Raw genomic sequence first — 27580 nt, forward strand, 5'->3', positions numbered from 1 at the left:
AGTGATCGTCCCTTAATTTCTCTTGTGCTCAGTGGCAGAACTGTTAAGGACGTTCAAAGTCGTCGCCATATAATTGATAATTGCTGGTGTATAGAAATATGGTATGGTGCAATCGATGTTGATGTAGCATTCTCAATACCGACGTTTTTTGAGATTCCCGATATTCGCGCAATTTGTCTGCTACTGATGTGCGGATTAACCGCGACAGCAGCTAAAGCACCTACTTGGGCATCATAATTTGTTGGAGGTCGTGGCTGACGTCTCACATGTGGCTGAACACTTCATGTTTCGTTAAATAACGTAACTGTATGGCGAGCGGTCCGGACATTTGGAAGACGTCGTCCAGGATACCGAGCAGCATACATAGCACACGCCCGCTGAGCATTTTGATCACAATAACCATACATCAACACGATATCGAACTTTTCAGCAATTGGTAAACGGCCCATTTTAACACGGGTAATGTATCACGAAGCAAATACCGCCAGCACTGGCGGAATGTTACATGATACCACATACCTATACGTTTGTGACTATTACAGCGCCATCTATCACAAAGCGAAAAAAGTGGTCCAACTAAAACACTCATATTTCTTTACGTAATACACGAATATGTAATGAGAAATGGGGGTTCGTATTTAATAAAACGCATTTGATATCCGTTTGACCTATGGCAGCGCCATCTACCGGACCAATCGTAGCACCATCTGGTTTCCCCCTTCAAGCTAGACGAGTTTCGTTCTTTGTAGTTTTTTCGTTTGATGTTTATTTAGTGAGATATTTAGCCCTGTCTCTATCAATGGACCACCCTGTGTATGTCATCATGTGAGTTTCTTTGTCTGATAATGATGATATTTGGTTTGTGGGGCACTGAATTGTTTGGTTATCAGTGCCTGTACAAATTCCCATTCTTCACACTGTTCAGTCTCGCCACTTTCACGCATGACGATGAAATGTTGAGGACAATACAAACACCCAGTCGCAGGGCGGAGAAAATGCCTGACCAGGCCAGGGACCCTGTGATCCAGAGGCAACAACGCAAGCCAATACACAATGAGCTACCAACTCAGTTTGTATATTTCAGCTGTGCTGCGCTCCTAAGCCAACAAGTTTCCAAGACTTTGGAGAGATAAGTCTGTATGTAGCCCTAATTGGTTGTGGATTTTTCAAAAATTTTGAGAGATCCAATGTATGTCAAAAAACCTCTTAATCTCACTGTTTATAAATTTTAGATTGGCGTAGCTCTTAATTAACAAAGTCTCCACTTTTGAATTCTGTAGGTTTCACTCTGCTGCCATGTCTCTGTTTTGTTTTACTATTGCGTTGTTTCATGGTCTTCCTATGTCTTATCTCTCAGCTGCAGAAATACTCTTACATGTTGTAAAGTCAATTAATTCATTGGTAAGGTAGGTAGGTTTCTTATAATATAATATTCATATAGAGAAAAAACAGTTGTGATGTCCTTAGTTTGTTGTCAAGTCATCCAATATAATGTATCCAGTTTGAGTGATCTTATAGTAAGTACTGTCACAGACGACCTGTCTTCTTCATATGTCTCTCAGTAGGATTATAAGATTGTGAGTAAACAGAAATAAGTCGACGTTTTTGTATTATAATCATCACTTAAATCTTTCCGTGCTTTTGTTGCAAATTGACTCCCATTGTCACAAAAAATAGCGCCGGGGAAACTCCCAGTGCGAAAATAATCTTGTGTGATTTTGGTTATAATATATCTACTAGCAGCTATCTTCAAAAGATAAAGTTTAACGAATTTATAAAAAAGTCCACTATAAAAAACATATAACAGTATTCTCCTTTTGCTTTAGGCAGTTTGTCAAATAGATCGATACCAACTATATCCATCTTTTAGGAATTATGATTTTCAAATAACCTTAATATGTTTGGCTGTTGACTGACTCTCTGACATTGTCACATGTGACTCTCCTAGCAATATTATGGAAGTAAATATTTTCTTGAATTTTCTGTATGCATTTCAGTGAACCTCATTAACCAAATCTTTCCTGTCTGCACACAATAAGTATGTCAGTGTACTGCTCAGGCCGACAAACTTTCCATCTGTCACTATCTGGGCTGTATCTATGAAGCAGATAATATAGTTATACTTTCTCATAATCTTTCTTCCCCAAGTAACTTTTAACTAATTTCCAGATATCATCACGATTTTAGTTTCTCCTTAAATGATTGCAAATTCTTCTCATATACTTCTTATCTTTTACTCCCTTCATGTACATAATTTGTGAAATTTATCTTTTGGTTTGTACTTCAATATTCAACATCACCTTCAACTGATAAATTAGAAAAAAATATCAGTAATAACATTCGCCTTTTCTTTAATGTACTCTGCTGTGTAATCAAATTGTTGTAAGTAAACAGGCCATCTGCTGATCGTTCCATGATACTATCTGCATTCATTAAAATAATGTAGCGCTTTAAGATCTGAGTAAACTTTAACTTAATGAGCAAGAAACTAATTCCTGGATTTCTTAAAACTATTGTTAAAAGCTCATTCTATGTGATGCTGTAATACTTCCCATGTGCTTGTGAATGCAGCTGAATGAGATGCAGTAGCTCCATCTACTACCTTTTTCTGAAAAAAGTGAACACCAAAGCCTGTATGCTTCTATGAGTCATTAAACAGAATGACAAACAATGATTTGATCTGTGTACAACTTCACTTTTACTAATTTGTTCTTTTATCTCATTAAAAGTAACTTGACACTCCTCATTCCACTACCGTATACTGTTCTTTTTCAAAATATTGTTTAAGCAAGGTACATTTAAATCTTGTTTTCTGACATGCTACAGAAACCTACAAGACTTGAGAACGATATTAGCTCCTTCTTAGACATAGGCTTACGAAATTTTGCAGTGGCTTGGATTTTCTCATTATCAGACAAAATATCGTCTTTCATTATTTTGTGGCCAAGAAAATTGTTTCAAAGAAAATCTGCATTTCCCTAATTTCAAAGTCCCACCATTCTGTCTCAGTTTTCCCTAATTTCCCTCAAAGTACGCATATGAGATTTCCTTGTCATAGTGGATAATAGAATGTCATCTACCTAAATAGTTGATCTGGCTAAAAGTTCCTTCCACTGTTAAAAATCCAACACCCTAATAAATTCAGCTATAGAAACATTCAACCCATGTGTAACCACATAATACTGAAAATACTAATCATTATATAAAAGTGTAGAATACTTTCTAGACTCATATTCTAGTTCATTTTGATGAAAAGCAGAAGTTAAGTCATGGCTAGTCATGTATTTTATATAATCAGATTTCTTTTGGAACTCGTCTGTGTTTTCTGACTGATCAGTCTCCCTTTCCAAATACTTTTTCAAATGTCTTCAGTCCACAACTAGACCAATCCCTCCCCCTCATCAAGAAACAACCACCAAAGGATTTTTATATTGCCTGCAACATATTTCCATCCTCCTCCACTGTAGCATTTTCTCTAACTGCTTTTCTCTTGCAGATTGATGCACCATAGGGCTCAATGAAAACTGTGTCAGAGGTTTTATCTTTAACTTACATTGAGAAAACTTCGCTTTGTTTGGTGTCTCCTTAAAAATATCATAATATTTCCATACTATTTTCTACTTCCTCTTTATCTTTTGTGCTCAAAGCTTCAGATTCTCCTACTGTTTTCGCTCAAGTTCACTCTAAGAACCATTAGTTACTTCCGCATTCCAAAATCCTTCATGTCCTCATAACATCCTGTATCATAAAATTCTTATACCTCAGACTTGATTGCTATTGCTTTTATTTGCCGTCACAAAGTCGGTCTCCCCAGAAATGTCCCTTTTAGAATCAGCAAAGGATAATTTCATCTCATTCCAGTTAAAAGCAATATTAAAATTTCATTCCAATCCTCAGTCACTAAACATCTCTGCGCAGAACAAACATTATTTATCTTGACACACAACAGAACATCCTTGTTATTCCCTTTACTATTGTTCGAGAGGCACGTTTAATCTGGACTCCAGCTGCAGAAAAGTGTGTAAAATCCTCCCTCTCCTTTATTCTGCCTGTAAGCTCTTTTAGAGATCCACAAGTAGGACTTCTAGTATCGATTAGGCAGTTACAGCTTCAATTATCAACTTACACACAAATATACATACTACTTTGTGTATCACAACGATCAGTGTTTTCATCTTCTCATTTGGTTTCATTGTGTCGTATATGTCATCCAAGAGCGCTGTGTATTATGCTATGAGACCAAGATATTTCTGTGTTCGATTATATCACTTATTACAATAAGATTATTTCGGCGGGACTGCCATTTTCACATCACCTTTGGAAAGTGCATAGTTTGATAATTTAATGTATTATAGACATGATTTATTATGTACATCAGGTGGGCTTGCTACCAAAAGACATCGACGTCTGAGTTGCTGTCACACTGCTTTATAAGTTTGCTCCTTTGATGTTGAAGGAGCTATAATATGTGTTAAGTTTTTCCTAGAACATATATTTGTGAAACTGTCGAATTGTGAGAATTTATTTCATAATGACATTAATTGACGGTTGTATTGACAACTGGGTCAGCGATGGTAAATGGGTTACAGGCAGTTTGCTTCTATGGTGTTCTGAAGATCGGACGATACAGAATACACTGTAAAAACATATCAAATATCATGTTACTAAGTTAGAAATAAGCACTGAAAAGCATAGTTTAAGTATAAAACAACATCGGAGCATTATCGTAAACCATGGGCACTGTATCGATATCTGGCATAAGCAGACAAAAAAAAAAAATTACACATGAGCACAGAACCACATAAACACGAATCTTACAAAATACACAATATTCCTGGTGAGAACAAAGATATGACCCACAGAAAACCATAGAAACAAACAGCTTGTACCATAAAAAGTCGCCAACTCAACTGTCAATGCATCCATCAAGTAAAATTGTTACGAAATAAACTTTCAGACCATCTAATGTACATAGCATATCATAATTCTATATAACATTACATTATCAACTTCAAAATTCTAAATATTCTACCAGACAATGTACTTTCCACAGACAACGTGAAAACGGCAATGGAAAACACCTAAATAGGCCTTGTGTAAAAAACGATATAATCGAACACAGCAGTGCCTTGGTCCCATACTTTAATGTGTTTTCAGCCTCACGCAACAAATACTCTTCTATCTCCCTGAAACCTATACCTTTCTCCTTCTCTGAAGTTTCTCCACTTTCCACAGGCTGTAAGCTTCCCAGAATTACACTGCAGTTTACTGGCTCTTCATGAAGCTCAACATTCACTTCCACATATCCTGAAACAATCCCTTTAACGCATCATGTATTTCACTACCGTTACTAGAATTATCAAAATAATCACAAGTAACGTTCAAAATCTCATCACTATCACCATCGCATTGCTTGCTAGCACCGGAACAAGTGGCCACTATTTCACTTAAGTGATATAAGCAGATCAACAAGTACGTCCCTGTTCTTCACTAAATCTTCACACCGCTCCTTGTACACGTCCACCGCAGCTCTCGGGTGTCACAGCACTAAGTTACGACACCTGAAGATGGGCTTATAAGAGCCAGAAACCGGTCGTGTGATAATAAAAGAACTTTACGACTGTAGCGAGATTTTCAACCTCTGGTATAATGCTGATTACATTTTTGTTAACTGCACTGAACTACATTATTTCAAGTATTTCTACAATGTTTCCTACTTAAACTATTACTACGTTAATTTGTGGTCAAGACGGGATTTCAGTATGTAATCTAATAGCCTATGAAAACACTTCGTTTACATTTTCAGGTAGTTTTGTATTGTGAATTACAGTAATTACAAAGTAATTGTGTGTCATTATGATAAACAAAAGTACAACAAGTTGACAGTATGATAAACGGAGTTGTTACAGGTTTCCATTGCAAAATGCAATATATTTTGTGTATTTTTTATTCAATTGTTTGTAAATGAAACGTCCCAACTGCAACTAAATGAATCGGCGATACATATTCCTATCAACAAATGGACGTAATACTAGCCAGTCCTTTGGAATGAAGCTAAAAAGGTGAAATTACATATATAGTTCCTGCCTAATGATATAACAATTAATCAAGTGATCGAAATTAACATTGAAACCATATGAAAAAAATGTGTTGTTACTTTCTGTATCAGATATATTATAGGCATAGTGAAATGGACACAAGTAAAGCTGAATAATGTGGACTGGAAAACACGAAAACTCTTGTGACAACTCAACATACTATTCTCATTTGCGAAATGCCTCCTGGGATTTTCACCGTAATCCACCAGGTTATTTATATGTAATGTGAAATGTAATGGTCCTATAATACCACCCTGAGGTACCCCCAAGTTACTATTACGTCCGTAGACTTCTCTCCGTTGATACTTGTTCTGTTTTTAGAAACTCTTCAATGTAATCACACAGCTGTTTTGATACTGTGTTCGCTTTTATTTTCTTCATTAGCCGGCAGTACTGCTAACTACTTTAATAGGCTTCGTAACCTTATCAGTAAGTATAGACAGCACTTTTGCACACTGTGGGGTCAAGAGACGGCGAGAAACGTTTCTGACGCAATCTCACATGACATTCGCCATTGTCGGGTGTCGTGACCTTGGAGAAAATAAACGATAATTACTCCGAATAAATAGTGGAGCCCCTGCGACTCTTCCTAGCGCCACAGACGCAGCTACTGACTGTCCACGGCTGTCTGCGGTCTCGCTCTTCAGCAACATGGCCACTGCAGTGCCCCTGGTGAGTACACAGCGCATTTACTGAGCACCGGAGCTCTCTCGGCGAGACGTGGGATACATTACCCTGTCCGCCATTCGAGAATTCACGTGGTTTACGACTCGACAACTCAGGTCCGTTCTCGGACGGTCTCTTCAAAAGGACCGTACGCTACTGTTGTCCCAGGAATGAGCAGTGGATGCTTGTGCTTCGCAGCTAATGATTTTGCCATCGACAAAACTCATCTTCTTTCCTGTCCGCCCCCGGTAGCTGAATGGTCAGCGCGACAGAGTGTCAATCCAAAGAGCCCGGGTTCGATTCCCGGCGGGGTCGAGGATTCTCTCTGCTCAGGGACTGGGTGTTGTGTTGTCCTAATCATCATCATTTCATCCCTATCGACACGCAAGTCGCCGAAGTGGCATCAAATCGAAAGACTTGCACCAGGCGAACGGTCTACCAGACGGGAGGCCCTTGTCACACGACAATTCATCTTGTTTCCTCCCTTCTCAGAAATTTATTAAATCGGCTCAGTATCAGATATTTACATGTTATAAATTATTCCATATTTCCCATGTTCGATCTATTGCGTTATTTTACTGTCTTAACAATAGCCTTTATAAATATTTATCTGTCTGGTAAATTATTTTGCAGAATCTAGTTTAAGTCGGGTAGGACGTCAAACTGGCCGACTTGGAGCAGGAGAGGCACCACACGACATTGTAATTTTCACTGTCTATACTTTTAAAAACAAATTTTAAACATTGTCAGCATGACCCGGAATGGTCCATGATTCACGCTCATAGCAGTGGAAGTTCAAAAATATAACAATATATATATATATTTTTACATGTGAAATGTCATCATTTTTTCACTTGCTACTGGCTGCATTCGTTGCTATAGGTACACTTTTCTTCACAAGTAAGAGAGATTCTTCGATGAATTTTGCACAGCATACAAACCATACTTACAGGTGTATGAAACTCTAGAATTTTCCAAATCTGTGAAAAACTGTGCTAAAAATGGAGATAATTAACCATAAAATACAATTTTTTTCGAAACATGAAGTTTAAAATTTAACAGCTCTTTCATTTTTCCATTAATCAAATAAATTCTAGAGTTTCATACACCTGTAAGTATTGTTTGTATGCTGTGCAAAATCCATCAAAGAATCTCTCTTACTTGTGAAGAAACGTGTACCTATAGCAACAAATGCAGCAAATAGTAAGTGAAAAAATTATGAAATTTCACACCTAAAAAAAATTTATTTTGTTATACTTTTGAACTTACATTGCTATGAGTTTGAATCCTGAATCCTTCCTCGTCGTATTGACAAAGTTTTATGAATTTATTTGTGAAAGTATAGACAGTGGAAATTAAAATGTCGTGTGGTGCCTCTCCTGCTCCAAGTCGGCCTGTTTGATGTCCTACTCCCCTTAACACACAATTGTCGGAGGAGCAAGAATTCTCCTCAACAATTTGTAACGACATATTGTTACAACTCTGAAACAGAGATTTTCAAGATTCCGTAGCCTTTACCTCTTGACTGGAGTTACTTTAGTGAATATATTGTTGTAGGCTTTTCAAAGCTTAATTCTGTGTAAACGTAGTATATTCGAAAGCTATGAACCTAAAAGTCTAATCTTGATGTTTGCCCAGTGGTAACGATGGTAGATACTAAAGGGTGTCGTCAATGGGAGAAGCGAGAGAGTGAGGTGAAATTCCACCCTCAGTAATAGTGCTCGGTAGTAGAATAACAGTATTGTCATGCAACAAGACATGTGAAATGAGTTCCACAAATAACTAATAGTGACATAATATGATAACTAAACTCTATAGACGAAGTTACGCAATATGACTCTCGTTCTGTTTTCGAGGAACAACCAAAATCCAAAGTGATTCACTTACTCAGTAACTTCCTCTAGCAACGCTTTAACTTGTGTAAGACTCAATGCTTAACAACAAGTAAAAAATTGTAAAAATTGCGAGCTAAATGTAGGCTGTACCTTATCGTGTCACAATCCTTTAAACAACTGCAGTTATTGTGGAACAGTAAAAACATAAAATGATAAGATACATTTTAAAACCTGTACCCTAAACTTCAGTTACGTAAGCAGGAAGAAAACTGAGACATTGATGTTATCATCTCTATATAGCGTGAAGATATGTTTAGTAACAACTTACACAATAATTTTTTCAATTGTGTAACTAAACTTTCTCCTCTCCCCGTTCCGCCAAAGAAATATGTTACAGGACACACATCATTCGGTTTACTTGAATCACCGATTAGAAGGCTATCTGGATGCGCAGTCCAAATGGATAGACAAATACTAACATGTAAAGTAGTTAGACGATACGTCTCTTTAATTCTGCAGGTTTACAACTCAAACACCATTCTCAAATATACCAAACACTTAGGAATTAGTAAGTGGGGATCGTCTTTAACGCTTATGAGGTTATATGTACATTAGTAAGAAGAAATAATTTTTTATTTATTTAACGTCATTTGGATGATATCTGGAGATAAATGAAAAATAGCTGACTTTGGAGAGAATGTCATCACAATAATCTGTGATTTTCAATCATGCTCTTCTAAGACAATGTGGTAGTCATATATAAATTTATGTAGGGACAGGAATGCTTAATTGAAGATACATGATATGTAAACTCTTCGACGAATTTATTTGCTAACAGTATGCCATCGTTGAAAAGGAATGATAGCTGCGATGCAAGACGAAATCAATTAAATTCACCACTTTTTGTAAAGTTCACTGAACCTAACAATAAGGATGATTTGTTATTGTGACAAATATTATTGATACCTGATTTATATTAACTTTGATAGCAAACTGAAAATGATGTATAGCCAAATTACATTCAAGTATAAAGATTAATTATGTTGTTAATGTAAAGAGAATGCTTCCAGATTACTCATGTTTGTCAATAAAACTAAATAAGTAATGTGATAATTCGTTTTTGTAATATAAAAATGGAGTTTTTGGTAGTTAGATGGGCCGGGTAGTGTCGATAACTAATAACTACAGCAAATAACTTTCCAACTTTCCTAATAATGGTGATAATTTCAAAAGCAGATCTCTGCTGAACATCCATTTCATGTAATTAACTGCATATCTCTGTAGGAATTATCCTGTCGTCCTTGACTGGTTTACCTCATGTATCAGCATATTATCATCTACGGCAAAAATGAAGAGATGTAATTTCTTGTACAATCATCTTCTGTTGCTACACATCGACAGGTGTGTGCCGTTCGCAGTTATGATAGGAATACACTACCTTCGCCTTGATAAGTAGATTCCTCTTGCTGCCTGTACAATCAGTTTTCACATATTCTCATACTCACCGTATTTATTTTCCCATTGTCTACTGACTGTTCGTAACTCCGACTGAACTCGCAAAATGCATAAGCGTCTGGGTTCGTTTCGCACTGTATGCAGTGATTTTAATTCGTTATTTCATGTCTCAATATGTTTACAACTACGTATTTTATACACTTCTAACAGTAATATGACCTTGGAATCTGCGTAGATGACCACAAAACTTAGCGTCACACCATGTTAGTATATTTCCTGCCTATAGACATTGCCTGTATGCTGCGTGTAGTCAGTACACCCTTCTTCGTAGCTCCCTTTGTACTGTTTCACAGGAGCAGGTTTCATTTTGGGCCAGGTACTACATCTTCTCACCCACAATATGTATAGTAATGTTCGTTATAACACAAATTCAGCTGGACACTGCACTTCACAAGTAATTGCCATAGTTATCCATCCAAAGCAGATACATCTTGACATTCCATGCAGAAAAAAACAGATGTTTATAAGTATTTCAGTGCGTACCACGAACACTCATAAAAAAAAATTCAACGTACGCTCTAATACGTAATTCTAGGACCCTCACAATCGAAAATCTTCGGATCATAATTTTGACTGAGAGCACGACATTAGTCCGCAGCCGTCTGAGGACTTAAAGAATATGCTGCTACAGTTAATGGAAAATGAAACGAGATGTACGGATAGTGCTGAAAGGACTCAGAATTATGTACCATTTTTCACGCAACCGATAGATACGGAACTATCGTTAATTCTCTGTAGCTGTCAAACATCGAGTCGGAATAATAATGCATACACAAAATTATCACATTATAAAGATTTCTCTTAACTGCCTACTCCAAACAAAACACATTGGTCCAAAAGTACGTGGAAAGTTCCGGTAGGGAAGTTAGTGATAGTGAATAAGTAGTAGATGCTCGACGGAGAATCTCAGGCTGATTCCATATTTGCAGATTTTCAGAAGTCTTTTGGTACGTTTCTCATAAGTCAGTTGTAATCGAATTACATGTCTATGGACTGTCGCTTCCGTTGTGCGACTGGATTCCTTATATCCTGTCAGAATGCTCACAGTTCGAAGTAGATGACGGGAAGTCATCCAGTAAACAAAAGTGGTATCATTCATGTGACAGTTGAATTTCAGTTACACAATAAATGAAAAAAAATTGTTTTCAGCTACATGCGTGATGTTTACAATTAGTAACAAATGAACCTGGAATCATCACATAGAAAACAAAGTGGGAAAGAAGACCGAAAAATAAAGTTTTGTTCGCAAAATTCTTGGAAGATGAAACAAATTTACTAATGAGATAGGCTACAGTACAGTTGTCCGTTCTCTTCTGGAATCCTGCTGGGCGGAACGGTATCGTTAACGGAGGAGGTTGACGGAGGACACCCAAAAAGATCATAGAAGGATAGTTTGTTTTGTATCACCACGAACTAGGGGAGAGACTGTTATGGATGTGATACGCTAGTTGTGGTGGCAGTCATTAGAGCAAAGACTTTTTTCGTTGGGTCGAGCTCTTTTCACACAATTTCAGTCACCAAGAGTCTCCTCTAGATGTGAAAATATTTTGCAGACCCTTACCAACATAGGCAGAAATGACCACTGTAATAAAATAAGGAAAACCTAACGTAAATTACTTCCTTTTTCTCTCAAGCGTTACTCTGGAACGGTCGACAAACAGTCTGAAAATGCTTCTATGACCCTTCTACCATACACCGAAATGTGTCTTGGAGAGTAATCATGTAGGATATGGATGTAGACAAGTTAGTAATGTTGGTATCTTGTACTTTTACCAGGCTTGCCTACCTGCTACGCTTCTTTCTATTTCAACTACGGACACATCTGTACAAGCCATCGGTGGTTGCCGTAGGTCGTTCCTGAAATAAAAAACAGAAAACTTTTACACTGACTATTGACTCAACAGTTGGCAAAAGAATTTTCGTCGGGAAGTTATCCAAACTTACTGCTGATAACGCCTTGCATCAATGAATGTCTTTTTTGGCACGTTTTTATTACGTCGCTTTCTTCTCTGTCTGTTCGGTAAAATTTTTCAGCTGATTTTAATCTGTCTTCTTAGAGAAAGACTTTAAATTTTAAGCTAAGAACTGGATGCAATACCAACTCGGATTCTGTCCGTCTATGGGTAGCGTCAGGAGCGGCGGAAAAAGGGTTGGTGACGCCTGACGTCTCAGCTGACATGCGTGTTGTGCGGGTACATCTACATCTCCAGCTACGTACGTACTCCGCAATCCAACGTCCGGTGCATACCGGAGGATACCTTGTACAGCTACCAAACTTTTCCTTTTCTGTTCCAGTCGCAAATGACGCGAGAGAAAAACGTCATGCCTACGTATAAATTTCTCTTATCCTCGTAGTCCTCACGCGAAATTTACTTAGCGGAAATAGAATTGTCCTGCAGTTAGTTTCAAATGTAGCTTTTCAAAACTTTCTTAACAACGTTTCGCGAAAATCTCCCCAGTCATTCCCATTTGAGTTCACGAATCATGTATGTAATACAGTACTTCCACCCTGATCGAACATACCAAGAACAAACCTAGCAGCACACCTCTGAATGCAGCGATATCTCTCTTCAGTCAGACATGGTTGGTATCCCGAATGCTCGAGCAGTACGTAGTGTGTCGAAGTAGTGTTCTATACGAGGTCTCCTCTATAGGTGAGCCGCACTTTCCAAGAGTCTCTCAGTAAACTTTTCCCTACTACCGTCCATCCTTTTCATATCGCTTCGCATTATGTCGAGATATTTAACCGATGTGTATCTAGCAGCACACTACTAATGATGTACTCGTACATTACAGTACTTTTTTCCAAGAGACAGTCGCATGAAATTTTAAACAAAACTCAGATATCAAAGACATTGCAATATTAACTCGCTTTTTGACTGTCGTCTGTTCCAATCGCAAATGATTTTTGAGAAGAACGGTTGCGGTAAACCTCTGTGTGATCTCGAATACAGTTTTTTAATTCTGGGTTTTTTCACCAGATATACGTAGGGTATGGTAAAGAGAAATTAAAGAAATCTGAAATGTATCAAATGCCTCTGTTGTAATCTAATCAAAATTTTAGATATCGATTGAAAAATTTCAGATAAACAAGACTAAAAAGCACAAAATATTTATTTAACTAAAATGAATTTTTAATATACTACGGTTTGCAATCCGACTAAAAGAATAAAATGTTTCTCCCAGCCCCATACAGATTTATAACCTCACATAAACGATCCGGAAAATTTGTTTGCATTTGTAATAGCGTCCGCCCCCGGTAGCTGAGTGTCAATCCGAAGATCCGGGTTCGATTCCCGGCTGGGTTGGAAATTTTCTCCGCCCGGAAACTGGGTGTTGTCTTGTCCTAATCATCGTAATTTCATCCCCAAGTCGCCAAAATGGCGTCTACATCTATATCTACATGACTACTCTGCAATTGACATTTAAGTGCTTGGCAGAGGGTTCATCGAACCACAATCATACTAACTCTCTACCACTCCACTCCCGAACAGCTCGCGGGGAAAACAAACACCTGAATCTTTCTGTTCGAGCTCTGATTTCTCTTATTTTATTTTGATGATCATTCCTACCTATGTAGGTTGGGCTCAACAAAATATTTTCGCAGTCGGAAGAGAAAGTTGGTGACTGAAATTTAGTAAATAGAACTCGCCGCGACAAAAAACGTCTTTGCTTTAATGACTTCCATCCCAACTCGCGTATCATATCTGCCACACTCTCTCCCCTATTACGTGATAGTGCAAATTGACTTGCACCAGGTGAAAGGTGTACCCGACGGGAGGCCCTAATCAAACGACATTTCCTTTCCATTTGTAATAGCTATAAAAACGCAACACGAACGAATTATCCGAATGGGAAGGATATCCGTAGATGTTATGTACATTTACACACGAAGAAATGATTACAATTTTTGAAAAATTGAATGATTTATTCAAGAGGAAAAGTTTCACAAATTCAGGAAGTCAATGAAACGTTGCTCTATCTCTGGCTATTATGCAAGCAGTTATTCGCTTGGCATTATTGATAGAATGGTTGGATATCCTCCAGACGGTTATCGTGCCAAATTCTGTCCAATTGGCACTTCAAAATCCCGAGCTGATTAGAGGGCTTTTTTCATAATGCCACAAAATTTCTCGATTGGGGAGTGATCGAGCAACCTTTCTGGCCAAGGTAGGGTTCGGCAAGCACAAAGAGAAGCAATAGAAACTCTCGAAGTGTGTGTGGGCATTATCTTGCTGAAATGTAAGCCCAGAAAGGTTTACCATGAAGATCAACAAAACGGGACGTACGATATCGTCGACGTGCCGCTGTCCTACAAGAGTGACACGAACGACAACCAGAGGGGTCCTGCTATACAAAGAAGCGACATCCCAGAGCATCACTCGTAGGTGTCACGTTGTATGGTGGGTAACAGTCAGGCTGCTATCCCACCGCTACCCACGGCGTCTCCAGATATCTCTTTGCTATGAAGAAATCATCCACTTTTTCTGAAACTCTAGTGATTTGTGGATCTGCACGTGTACATCACATCTACAGATTTCCGTCCCATTCGGTTCTTTGTGGGCCTTTTCCGCTTTTCTTCATAGGGAGTATTTTCATGGCTATTAAAAATTCACAATAAAAAAATTTCATGCCGTCTTTGTGGGGATAAGAATCTATATGGGGCTTGAAGAAATTATTTTGCAATTTTTACTCCGATTTAAAAACGTGGTAAATTAAAAAGTCATGTTTATTAAACTATTGTTTTAATTTTAAGTTATGTATTTGCTGTGCGTGCGTCCTATCTTGGACTCAGTGCGTAAGATCAAGTGCTCTCCAAGAAGTAATCGCCAGGTGAGGGCTGTAAATTCAACTAAATACTTAGGGATCACAATTACAAATAACCTAAATTGGAACGATCACACAGATGATATTGTCAAAGACTGCGATTCATAGGCAGACCACTTAGAAGGTGCAACAGATCTACCATAGACTGCTTACACTACGCTTGTCCGCCCTATTCTGGAATATTGTTGTGCGGTGTAGGATCCGCATCAGGTGGGACTATCGGATGACATCGAAAAAGTAGAAAGAAAGGCAGCTCATTTTGTATTATCGCGAAATAGGGGAGATAGTGTCACAGACATGATACGTGAATTAGAGTGGCAAGCAATAAATAAAGGCGTTTTTTGTTGCGACGGGATCTTCTCGTGAAATTTCAATCATCAGTTGTCCCCTCCGATTGCGAAAACATTCTGTTGGCACCCACTGTGGCGATACCTGTGTGTGGTGCGTCGTGCGAAGCACAGTAGAAGTCACAGCACCACACCACCTACGTAGGGAGAAATGATCATCACGATAAAACAAGAGAAATCAGGACTCGCACAGAAAAATTTAAGTGCTCGTTTTTCCCGCTTGGCGTTCTAGAGTGGAACGGTAGAGAGACAGCATGAAGGTAGTACATTGAACCCTCTGCCAGGCACTTTATTGTGAATAGCAGAGTAATTACGTAGATGTAGATGTTATTTGACTGGATTTGTGATTTCCTGTCAGAGAGCTCACAGTTCATAGTAATTGGCGGAAAGTCATCGAGTAAATCAGAAGTGGTTTCTCGTGTTCCCCAGGGTAGTGTTATAGGCCCTTTACTTCTCCTCATCTATATAAATAATTTTGGAGAGAATCTGAGCACCGTCTTCGGTTGTTTCAGATGACGCTGTCGTTTATCGACTAATAAAGTCATCATGAGATTAAAACAAACTGCAAAACGATTTAGAAAAGACATCTGAATGGTTCGAAAAGTGGCAGTTGACCCTAAATTACGAAAAGTGTGAGGTCATCCAAAAAGGAACTCGTTAAACTTCGGTTGCAGGATAAATCAGTCTAATCTAAGAGCCGTAGGTTCAACTAAATACCTAAGCATTACAATTACGGATAACTTAAATTGGAAGGAACACATAGAAAATGTTGCGGGGAAAGTCAGCCAAAGACTGCGTTTTATTGGCAGGACACTTAGAAAATAAAACAGACCTACTAAGGAGACTGCCTACACTACGCTTGTCCGTCCTCTTTTAGAATACTGCTGCGCGGTGTGGGTTCCTTACCAGATAGGACTGACGGAATACATCGAAAAAGTTCAAACAAAGACAGCGAAATATGGGAGAGAGTGTCACAGAAATGATACAGCATTTGGGCTGGAAATCATTAAAAGAAAGACGTTTTTCGTTGCGACGGAATATTGTCACGAAATTCCTATTACCAACTTTCTCCTCCGAATGCGAAAATATTTTTTTGTCACCGACCTACATAGGGAGGAACGATTAGGACGATAAAATAAGGGAAATCAGAGCTAGTACTGAAAGATACGTGTTCATTCTTTCAGTGCGCTATACGAGATTGGAATAATAGAGAATTGTGAAGGTGGTTCGATGAACCCTCTGCTAGGCACCTGAATGTGATTTGCAGAGTATCCATGTAGATGTAGATTATATTGTGTTGTTGCGGCCACGCTAACCCTGGTTTTCGTTTGCCCACAGCCGCAGCCGCTGCTCGACCCTTCGGAGCTGCTCAGGCCGGAACCTCTGTACGCAGGGAAGCCGGTCTCGCAGTTCCGCGACTACACCATCGACGAGAATGACCCCGTCAAGGAGCGAGTGCGCAGGCTCTACCTCGCCATGCACACGCACCAGACAGTGGACTTCGTCAAGAGTAAGTACCCGAGCGTCTCTCACAACACAAGTACCTACAAACGGATGGCTCAGAATAGGGGCTATAAAATTCTTGTCGACTACAAAACATTATATTGTTGACAGAATATCAAGCTACGGAAGACAAGCTGAAATTTAATACAGAAGGTTTCAAAGTGCTTTCCTTCTGTAGTGTTGATTGTATAGAGCCCCAAACTGAATTCCGACGTTTTGAAAAGCATTGTTTTAGACTGCACAGATCTCTCTGGAAATTGCAATACCAACGCCCTGGAATGTTGTAGATGTATCTTCGAAATAATCCCACGTGTTGAGATCGGTACCATAAGGAGACCATTACGCAAGATTTCCAGTGACTGGTAAAGCGGACAGGAGGACCATCGGATCTCTGAAGGTCTCCAGAAAGAAATCGAAAGCGTTGTACGGTGTGGATATGCTCTATCCAGCGTGAACCAGAAGTTTCGGGGCATTCAGCCACGTCTCACAGCCGGTAAAAATACGCGTTCCAGTACCTGCTGTATTTGTCCGCGGGGACAGCTCTCTCCATAAAAATGGGCACGTAATGGTTTGTGCACTGACTGTGCCCCGCACGTTCACTTTTTGTTGTTGAGATGGATTAGCAGCTTGAGCGTTAGAGATACAATAGCCCTTGGAGCCAGTTGTGTTTGTTGGTGTACCTATGGAGATGGAAGATGCCTCATCACCAATTACATCTGATCCGTATCGACTGTTATATTTTCAAAGGCCTCAGTCATCCCATTTACAAAATAATATCGCCGCTCCACATACGTAACCTCCAAAGGTTGCCACCTTTGATTTTTGTGAGGGAAATGGTTAAGTTTCTCTTTGATTATCCTCTGGAGAGACCGTCGTGACGTCCTGAATCGCTGTGCAGAGTGTCCTTGTGTGTAGTGGGCTCCTCGTTGTACAAGGTTCGCACCCGTTCCATATTCTCCAGTGTCGTCCTGCTGACTGTCCCTCCATGTATGGATCCGGTCTTTTCAAAACAGTTAAGAAACGTGTTAATAACAGTAAGAACATCACACAGACTCTGTACGAGAGGATGTTTGAATTTTAATTCAAGTTCTGTATCGTAACCTCACCGAGAGGTGCTCATTCCGCATGGTACTGTTCTTGGACGAGTGTGCTGTTAAATGCGCGTCTCACCGGCAACGGTACGTCCAGAACTTGGTACGATCAACAAATGCTGTTCCAATGTTAGTGCCTCTATTCTGGTACGTGAAATGAGACGTCGTGGCCTTAGCTATAGAGCTCCCAGAGCTACAACACAACAGTATCACAACGAAGCCGTTTGCGGCATACAGTTGAGCCACAGTATAGTAGTGCTTTTCAACACCTATTTTGCGCCACCCTATACTTCATCGTACTAAAGCAGTTACTGCGCTTTGCTAGGGCACAATAGCACCTTATATGTACCTCTTATAGCGTCCATAACTTCATTCACCTATAAGCTCCAGCGAATTTTTGACGTAACATATTAGCACTAGGGACACCCGATGTTGGCAAATCACATGGTAAAGTAATAAGGTAATTGTACTTATTTGTTCGTTATTGTGTATCCTTGCTCACATATTTTAAGTTGCATTAGAAGAGAGACTTTATCAGAGCTACAGATCTCCATCTGAGGGTAAAAACTGCACGAGGTAAAGGGGACAGCCGAACTTAGCCCCTTTTTATCCTCAGGTCGTCACGAGAAGTGGCGCAAGTTCGACAAGTTCCGCGCTCCCGTGTTGGAAGCCCTCGACACGCTGAACAAGCTGGTGGACGAGAGTGACCCGGACGTCGACGTGCCCAACATCGTGCACGCCTACCAGACGGCCGAGCGCATCCGTGAAGACTTCCCGGACTGTGAGTGGCTGCAGCTCACCGGACTCATACACGACCTGGGCAAGGTGTGTCTACCTCGCTTGTTTGTGTTTTGTACGAAATCACATGAGACTCTGTAATGTCGGCTGGCACTTCACCTGTTTAAACGGCGACCCTACAAGGCACCAAGCGCTATGTGTCACAAAAACTGCCTTTTGCTTCAGGTGCCAACAATTTCTCGGCTATCGACCTTCGTTTTACTTACGGTATTCAGTCACATTCAGTATTAAACGTCGTTTACTCATAACTGGGGCTATCCCTCAGATCGAAAATCCCAACGAATGTTCGTGTCAAATAAGCAACCAGATTCCTAGCTCTGGGACGCAATGTCTTCTTTGTTATGAGGACGTACTGCAAAGTAGGGCCCCCAAAATTTTTATCTGAATACTCTTAAAGATTTAAAAAAAGCAAGTGTCATTAACATTCTACTTCTTTATTCTTCATTTCTCTACATAGTCACCATGGCGATGAACACATTTGTCCCAACGAGAGATCCGTTTGTTGGTACCGTTACTGTGAATGACTTTGTTGACGAAGTCACACACTAGTCTCTGATGGCACCGCTTCATCACTATCAAAGTACGGCACTTGAAAGTATTCTTCAAGTTTCAGGAACAGACGAAAATCAGATTTGGCCAAGTCGGGACTGTATGGAGGATAGTCGACGGCATTGAATCCAAACCGTGGGATTCTTAGAGGTGACGCGGCGCTCTTGTGTGGTGTAGCATTGTCATGCTGAAGGCGAGGATGTCCCATGTGTGGACGAACTCTTCGAATCGTTAACTCGATTCTCGCACGTGCCGACATAGTTACGTTACCCATCGCCGTGTTACACGCTTCAGTTTGGAGAGTTCTAGCAGCACAGGGCTGTTAATATGTAGACACGAAGAACAAAGGTGCAGAATGTTGGTAACGTTTGTTCTATTCAAAAAGTTCGGAGGCATTACTTTTGAGCACGCCCTCGTACGTACTCTTTCCTGTTGAATCGTTAAATCCTTACTCATTCAGTCCATCAGTCTCCTGTAACACAAATTTCAAAAACTTTTGATCACTTCATTTCAATTTTAACCACTGTCAACTTTCTGCACCCATAGCTTTTCATGAATACCATTTCTTTTGCCTTAAGATCTCTATTTTTTAGGTATTGTCAGCTGCCTAATTTTTGCTACTTATTCGGAGTACGTACGAATACGTATCCTCAAATAGGTCCTCAATAAATGCTCTCCTCTTTATAAAGTTGAGTTCCACGAATTGATATTGTAAAACGACTAGAACACACTGGTAGGGTGTGCATAACTTACTTCGCGCAACGCGAGAGAGTAGTGGGTATCAATGAACATTTGAGTGAATTCTATGAAGGCACTAACTTGTGATAAGTTCATAATCTTGTTTCAAGAGCGTTTAAGCAGCCGACTTTGTAGGAAAGTTACATTGAGTGATTATGCATGGCCCAGTCTGTTAATCTAACCTTCTGAATTTTGAAATCTGAATTGTAAATACACACAGCAGTCACGTAGTACACCAGCTCTCTAGGCATCTCCAGATAGTCGTACCTTCTGGCCTGAAAAGCATGCAAAGACATGGCTGAAGCGTATTGCGTATTTAGATACTGAGAAACGTGTATACTGATTATAATAGCCGCTCTCTAACACGGGAATACCTGCTGAAGGCAGAAAGTCTGTAAAGTTGCATGTGGTAACTGGATGCAGGCACACTATCGAATGTTTAAACAGTGACTCAGGATTAGGAATAAATCTCGAACATTTGGATTCAAATATTTATTATTTCATCTAAAGCAGAGTCATAGCTACAACAAAGCTCACAATCGGGAATACATGAAAAATGCGATGTTAGAGTTCAACACAAGAGAAAGAAATGAACAACAAGAATTCCATATTAAACTTCCAGGAAGGCTGGAACTGCTTTTCGGACGAACACTCGAACTCGGGACTTTTGCCTATCGCGAGAAAGTGCTCTCCTGACTGAGCTTCGCAAGCATGACTCAGACCTATCCTCTCAGTTTAACTTCTGCCAGTACCTAGTCTTCTATTTTCCCAACTTTAAAGAAACACTCCTTCACATTCATTGGAAAATAATGAAAACATTCCATTAGACGTGGGTGTGATGAATTAACAGTGCTATTACTTGAGTGAATTAACGTAAACCCGGTTTTGTACCATGCCACGAAAACTGATCATTTCACCTAACAACAATCGCCTATTTTGAATACAGCGAAATGAACGTTAAAAATCTGGAAATGCTGGAGCTTATACTATTCCATGCTGCGCGATGCGAGTCAGAATCTCAACAAACATTTATAACACGAAATATGTGAATAATCAGCAGACACTGTCTTCAAAGCGACTTAACACATTACTCAACCATAGCAGCGCTTCTGACCCGAAACGCACCCACACGAAGACGTAAACAGATTAAACTTCTCCTATGTCATTTCATAAGGCCAGTTCCCAGTGATATAGGGGGCCCGATCTCCTTTCGTTGGATTTTTTTGGATAAAGTCATACACACGACCTGGGTTCTTTACTTATTTCTGCCTCAGACTTTTACGTCAGTATGCTACGAATAGGCTGATGTGGGAGCAGAATCGCAAAGTGTTCTCACTTTACGTTCTAGTGACATATCGTGGAGGTCATGTTACAGTTAAGTAAGGGACGAAATACAACCTTCTTCTGTCGGCACCTTCAGATAGCTGGAATTCGATATCCTGATAAATCTCGTACATTTGGATTCAAGTATTTATTATTTCATCTAAAGCATAGTCATAGCGACAACAAAGCACAAAATCGTGAGTGCGTGAAAAATTTCGATATAAGAGATCAACACAAGAGAAAGAAATGTACAACAAGAATTCCACAGAAATTTTTCACTATGTCGGCGATCTAGAAAAATTAGTTTCTGAAAGTTAGCATTGTAAGAGGAAACTTTCAATGTTAAAAGCTCGTTTCTTTAGTGTCCTGTCCCAGATTAACATTTAACCATCCATCATGTCTATCTGCTGCACAGACACACCAATATTTTAATTTACGTTTTCTTTATGTGCGTTTGTAGCTAACAGCCTGCTCACGTTCGGTTTCTTTAAGTTACCGAACCAGTTAATATTGATTTTCAGCGACCACGTCTGTGGAGCCATCGAACCGTATCACTCTGATTTCCTGAATAAAACTTCACTAACGGAGATAATCTTTCGCGTCTCATGTTGGATCTTCAGTAAACAAATTACTATGAATGGTGGCAATGAGCAACGTATTTCCTGATTTTAAACTCTTGCACTAGTCTGAGTGTTAATTATTCGAGCCTCCTTCGCATTATTACAATGGATTTCCTTTCAACCCTTGCAGTTGATAACAATGTGTCTTAGAACAGCTAACATTTTATTCGATTAAAGATTAGCGAAGCCTTCTCTTCTTAGCCTTATCATATAAATAACGTACAATGCCATTCTTAGAGGAGGGAAACACTTTAGAAAGATGTCTTCAGCGATCACAAGAATTACGTTACATAAATCCTCCAGTGATTCTGGATCGAATTGGAGAGAAATGAAATTTATGCCACAACTTGACTAAAAGAAGGAACCGGTAGTTCACACACTTCCAGAGATATAACAAATTACTCAGTTTGATGACGGAGTCACCTGAGGTCTGTCAAAACTGTATACTGAGACTAAGGCTGCACTGTAGTGAGCAGATTGAAATGAATGTCGGTTTCCATCACTATGCAGAGATGAGGAGGCTTGTACAGAGTAGACCAGCAAGGAAGGTTGAATCGAAACAGTCTTAGAGTTGAAAACGACCGCTGTCATAAGAACAACAACCAATCCTCCATAGTAAATCGAATTAGTGTATGAAGAAAGATATCTTTCATTAAACATGGGGGTCTTTCGTTTACGAACCGACCGGTGGAACCGTTTTTCATTAAGTTACTGACTGCTATAGGTAATACATGATCCAGGCATTAGTTAATTGTGTAGATAAGGGAGAACAAGGAAGAGAGAAAGGAGAACAGACGTGGGAGAAAACAGGAGAGAAACTGGAATAAAAGAAAATGCTTGAAGAAAATGGGACTCGCTGGCCGAAGTGGCCAAGCGGTTCTAGGCGCTTAAGTCTGGAACCGCGCGACCGCTACGGTCGCAGGTTCGAATCCTGCCTCGGGAATGGATGTATGTGATGTCCTTAGGTTAGTTAGGTTCAAGTAGTTCTAAGTTATAGGGGACTGATAACCTAAGATGTTAAGTCCAATAGTGCTCAGAGCCATTTGAACCAAAAATGGGACTCGTAGCCTTTGGTAGGTCAGTATGTGCTGAGAACGCTGGGGAAAACAGTCTCGGGACAAGTAATTACCACACGTAAGAACTGTAAAGGAAAAAAATCTTCTTAATACCAAGTACTTAGTGAATTACCGATTTGCGCGACAGTATGTGGATCAACAAATCTGAATGGTGTGTTCAGACTAAGATGAAGAATTGTACAATTTGTTATACACGACCCTCTTTGTTAAACAGAGTTTTTATATTTTAATGATTACGATCTCTGCCGTGCCACATGTCGTGAAACGCCTGCCCCCGTTATCGCATTTGCTTCATAGCCAGACTGGAGGTAATTTTTTAATCTGTCAACTTACGGAGAGCAATCGTTATATATTACTCAAAAGATGTTCTATTAAAAATTGTGAGATACGGTTTTTAAAATTTTTTGTGCTGTGGTTTGAGGGCTTTAGAGCAGGATTGGTTAACACGGAGGTCTAGGAGCTATGGAATAGGATTGTTTAACACCACATTGAGTCTCTCTTGAGCAGGACCTAGGTAACTAGAATTTCCGGTTCGTCTTCTGGGAAAGTAAAGTGTTTCTTGCGTTTCAGTTCATGGCGTTCTACGACGAGCCTCAGTGGGCCGTCGTAGGCGATACTTTCCCAGTGGGCTGCGCCTGGGCCGACTCCATCGTCTACAGGGACACCAGCTTCGTCGACAACCCAGACGGCAAGGACCCACGATACAAGTACGTCGTTGACATTAATAACTTTCTTCTACTTTTTTAGCCAAATTGCTTTCATAATACCTCGCAACGACTAAATACTACATGCAGGTCTTCAGAAATTGGCAATAACGATAATACAAAGTATTCTGACTGGCGTTCCCAGTTAGAATCCCATCCAAGACGTGTCGGAGACAGGTTCACACTTGGATATCCCGTTAGTAGTTTTTTTTGCAACCTGCAATATTTTGCACAAATTTTCTTATTATTTTCTATAATTATTGTATTTGACTACTATGTGGCGTTTTACTTTAATGTATGCATGTTAATTGATGAATACTTAACTAATATCTGTAGGTACAAATTGAATGCAATGTAGATGTCACATGTGTGCATCATGTTGACCAGGAACCTGCAGATGAAACAAAGTTCTCTTGAAATCGGCTGTACATCAAAATAAAATAAAAGATACAGCTGCAAGGAAATCGAAGTATCAGTGCTGCAATAAACGTATCTCATGACGATCTACTATTCTTTTGGCTTCATTTCTGATTTCATTATATTTTTCTTTAGCTTTCTCAGTTTGTTTCTGTAAGAACTCGCTGTATGCTTTAAATCACTTGTTCTAATTCTTCGTTCCAAATCTTAAGTCTCCTTTTTCGATTCGTTTTCGATTTTTCACCAAATTTCTTGTTTAGCGATCAGTATTATGGTATTTTTAATGTTTGTCCATTCGTCAGTTAGATCTTCACTAGAATTTTTTTTTTTTGCAGAGTTGTTTAGCGTGCACTGATATATATATATATATATATATATATATATATATATATATATATATATATATATATATAGGATGAGTCACCTAACATTACCGCTAGATATATTTCATAAACCACATGAAATACTGACGAATCGATTCCACAGAACGAACGTGAGGAGAGCGGCTAGTGTAATTGCTTAATACAAACCATAAAAAAAATCACGGAAGTATGTTTTTTAACACAAACCTACGTTTTTTTTAAATGGAACCCCGTTACTTTTGTTAGCACATCTGAACATATAAACAAATACGTAATCAGTGCCTTTTGTTGCATTGTAAAATGTTAATTACATCCGGAGATATTGTAACCTTAAGTTGACGCTTGAGTACCACTCCTCCGCTGTTCGATCGTGTGAAATCGGAGAGCACCGAATTATGTAGGGATCCAAAGGGAACGGTGATGGACCTTAGGTACAGAAGAGACTGGAACAGCACATTACGTCTACATGCTAACACCTTTTTATTGGTCTTTTTCACTGACGCACTTGTACATTACCATGAGGGGTGAGGTACACGTACACACGTAGTTTCCGTTTTCAATTACGGAGTGGAATAGAGTGTGTCCCGACATGTCAGGCCAATAGATGTTCAATGTGGTGGCCATCATTTGCTGCACACAATTGCAATCTCTGGCGTAACGAATGTCGTACACGCCGCTGTACATCTGGTGTAATGTCACCGCATGCTGCCACAATAGGTTTTTTCTTATCCTCTGGGGTTGTAGGCACATCACGTTACACATTCTCCTTTAACATACCCCACAGAAAGAAATCCAGAGGTGTAAGATCAAGGAAACGGGCTGGCCAATTTATGCGTCTTCTCACCATCTACTGAAGTAGATTAGCTTCCAAGCTAGACTGTTGCTGTAATGTAAAACACAATCAGGTAAAGTACCTGACCTGTGTGGCTCATATTGGTGAATCTTCTACTGGACTGAGAACCGTGCATCAATGAAATGTGGCCTACTCATAGCAGACGTTTCTTATATACAATTTCCAGAATTCGTATTGATGAAGGTCCATGCGACATATCAGACTGTCGAGTTCACGCATTTGTCATTGAAATAAGATGTTCTGAATTTTCTACAGTTATTTATCTGCTAGGTACACGATCTGAATAACAAGGTCTCATGGATAGCGAAAACACTGAGGTGTTTCATCATTCACTGCAGTGCAAAACGGTGTAACCTCAGTGTTGAGTCATTTTATGTTCATAGTTACCGAGTAATTTAAGAAATGTGGTTTTTTTGTTTCCAGAGAAACCTAACAAAAACCCTAAAATCTTCAGTGAAGTTGTCTTTTGAGCACAATCTGATTTGCTTGTCGTTTGTTATCTTTTACAGTACCAAGTACGGCATGTACAAACCGCACTGTGGACTGAACAACGTGTTGATGTCGTGGGGCCACGACGAGTACCTTTACCACGCTCTCAGGCATAACGGTTCCAAGCTGCCCGAAATCGCGCACAGAATCATCCGCTTCCACTCGTTCTACCCGTGGTACACCAACGGGGAATACATGCACCTCTGCAACGAGGAGGATATGGAAACCCTCAAGTGGGTTAAGGTGTTCAAGTAAGTAGCGTGTGTCTGCTCTTGCTCTGATAAGAATCCTTTCACAACTGCAAATTATTACTTGAGATAACAGTTTTCGACTGACTAATGTGATGTCACACACCAATTTCTATATTACTTCTCTTCCTGACCTGAACATGATGCATTCATCACACTCATAGTCCTTCTCATAGCAAAGTGTCTGCAGTCTGCTGTTCTTCAAGCACTTCATCTAACAAAGAAGACAATCCATCCTACTTTAAACATCACATTTATTAACAATAATTGAGGTGAACAGGTCCCACTGTTAAACTAGAAAAATGAATTTTATTTATTCATTCTTCACACTCAGTGAAACATATAACACAGATACATCAATGCTACAGTTCATTCCGCTTTCACTAGAAGCATTCAAAGGAATTACCTTAAATGAAAATTTATTGCTTCCTAGTCTAGTATTTAGCACTGGAAAAAGAAATTTACTTGTGTTATACAGGATTGTAAATGTAATACTTAGCTCAAAGGAAAAAACAACCCATTTCCACCATCAATTCATTTAGATTTCTTCAGATGACATTGGCAGGGGTAGGAGGGGGCTGGGGCAATCTGACGTTAAATGACTTGTTACTTGCGTGAAAAATTTTCTCTAATGAACCCTGTCCACCTCAATTATTGTCAATAAATGTGATGTTGAAAGTAGGACGGATTGCCCTCTTTGTACTGACATTTAATTTCGAAATTCAAGCAGATATCCAGACTGATTTAATGAGAAAAAAACCTCTTCAGCGTTCCATCCAAGAAAGTAATACTTGAATTTAAGCATAGTAATTCTTGCCATGTTTGAATGAATGACTACATGTCACCTGAACGACTAGTACTATGCGGTAGGTAATGCTCCGTGTCACTAAACAACTTTTCTTTGTCGTCTGTTGCAGCAAGTACGATCTGTACACGAAGAGCGACGAGACGCCAGACATAGACGCGCTCAAGCCGTACTACCAGGGCCTCGTAGACAAGTACCTGCCTGGAACGCTCAGCTGGTAGTGTTCCATGTGTCCGACGGGTCTGCGGTTGTTTCCATGGTCTAAATAAGTGTATGAAAATATTATCATAGCAAACGCTGAAGGGTTGATCAAAAACATGCTGTACATTATGTTGTGTGTTTAATCACTAGGAAACTGAATAACTTTTTCTGTAAGTTTTTTAATATACACAATTTCATTATATAAATAAATATTTTTATTCGATGCCACTCTGTATTTCTTTTTTGAATAAAAATTTTGTATGTAACTGTATTTAGTTGTCTTATTATCCTACTCTTTGCAGTAACTCCTCAGAGAAAATGAGTACCGACGAAGCGCAATGATAATGATGTTACCTATTACGTGGTCCCACTAAAACATTGTCCTCATATTACAATCAAACAGATATCTAATCTTGACGTTCCTTTTATATCCCTAGATCACACTGAATAATAGCAATGTGTATATTTAGCAAGTTTGTCTACTTAAGGGGCATGGTTAACAAACGCAAGGGGAA

The 27580-nt window shown here is 39.4% G+C and overlaps 1 protein-coding gene across 1 annotated transcript; it reads left to right on the top strand.

Annotated features, from left to right (window-relative positions):
• Positions 1–6680: 6680 nt before the first annotated feature.
• On the top strand, positions 6681–27336 carry LOC126277893 (inositol oxygenase-like). The gene is made up of 6 exons (XM_049977448.1): positions 6681–6770; positions 16627–16798; positions 18499–18707; positions 23557–23693; positions 25832–26062; positions 26977–27336. The coding sequence occupies exons 1-6, from the start codon at positions 6750–6752 to the stop codon at positions 27083–27085; spliced, it is 879 nt and encodes a 292-aa protein (XP_049833405.1). The 5' UTR covers positions 6681–6749; the 3' UTR covers positions 27086–27336.
• The last annotated feature ends 244 nt before the right edge of the window (positions 27337–27580 follow it).

Source organism: Schistocerca gregaria, chromosome 6, assembly GCF_023897955.1.
Source record: "Schistocerca gregaria isolate iqSchGreg1 chromosome 6, iqSchGreg1.2, whole genome shotgun sequence".
Taxonomy (NCBI): Eukaryota; Metazoa; Arthropoda; class Insecta; order Orthoptera; family Acrididae; genus Schistocerca; species Schistocerca gregaria.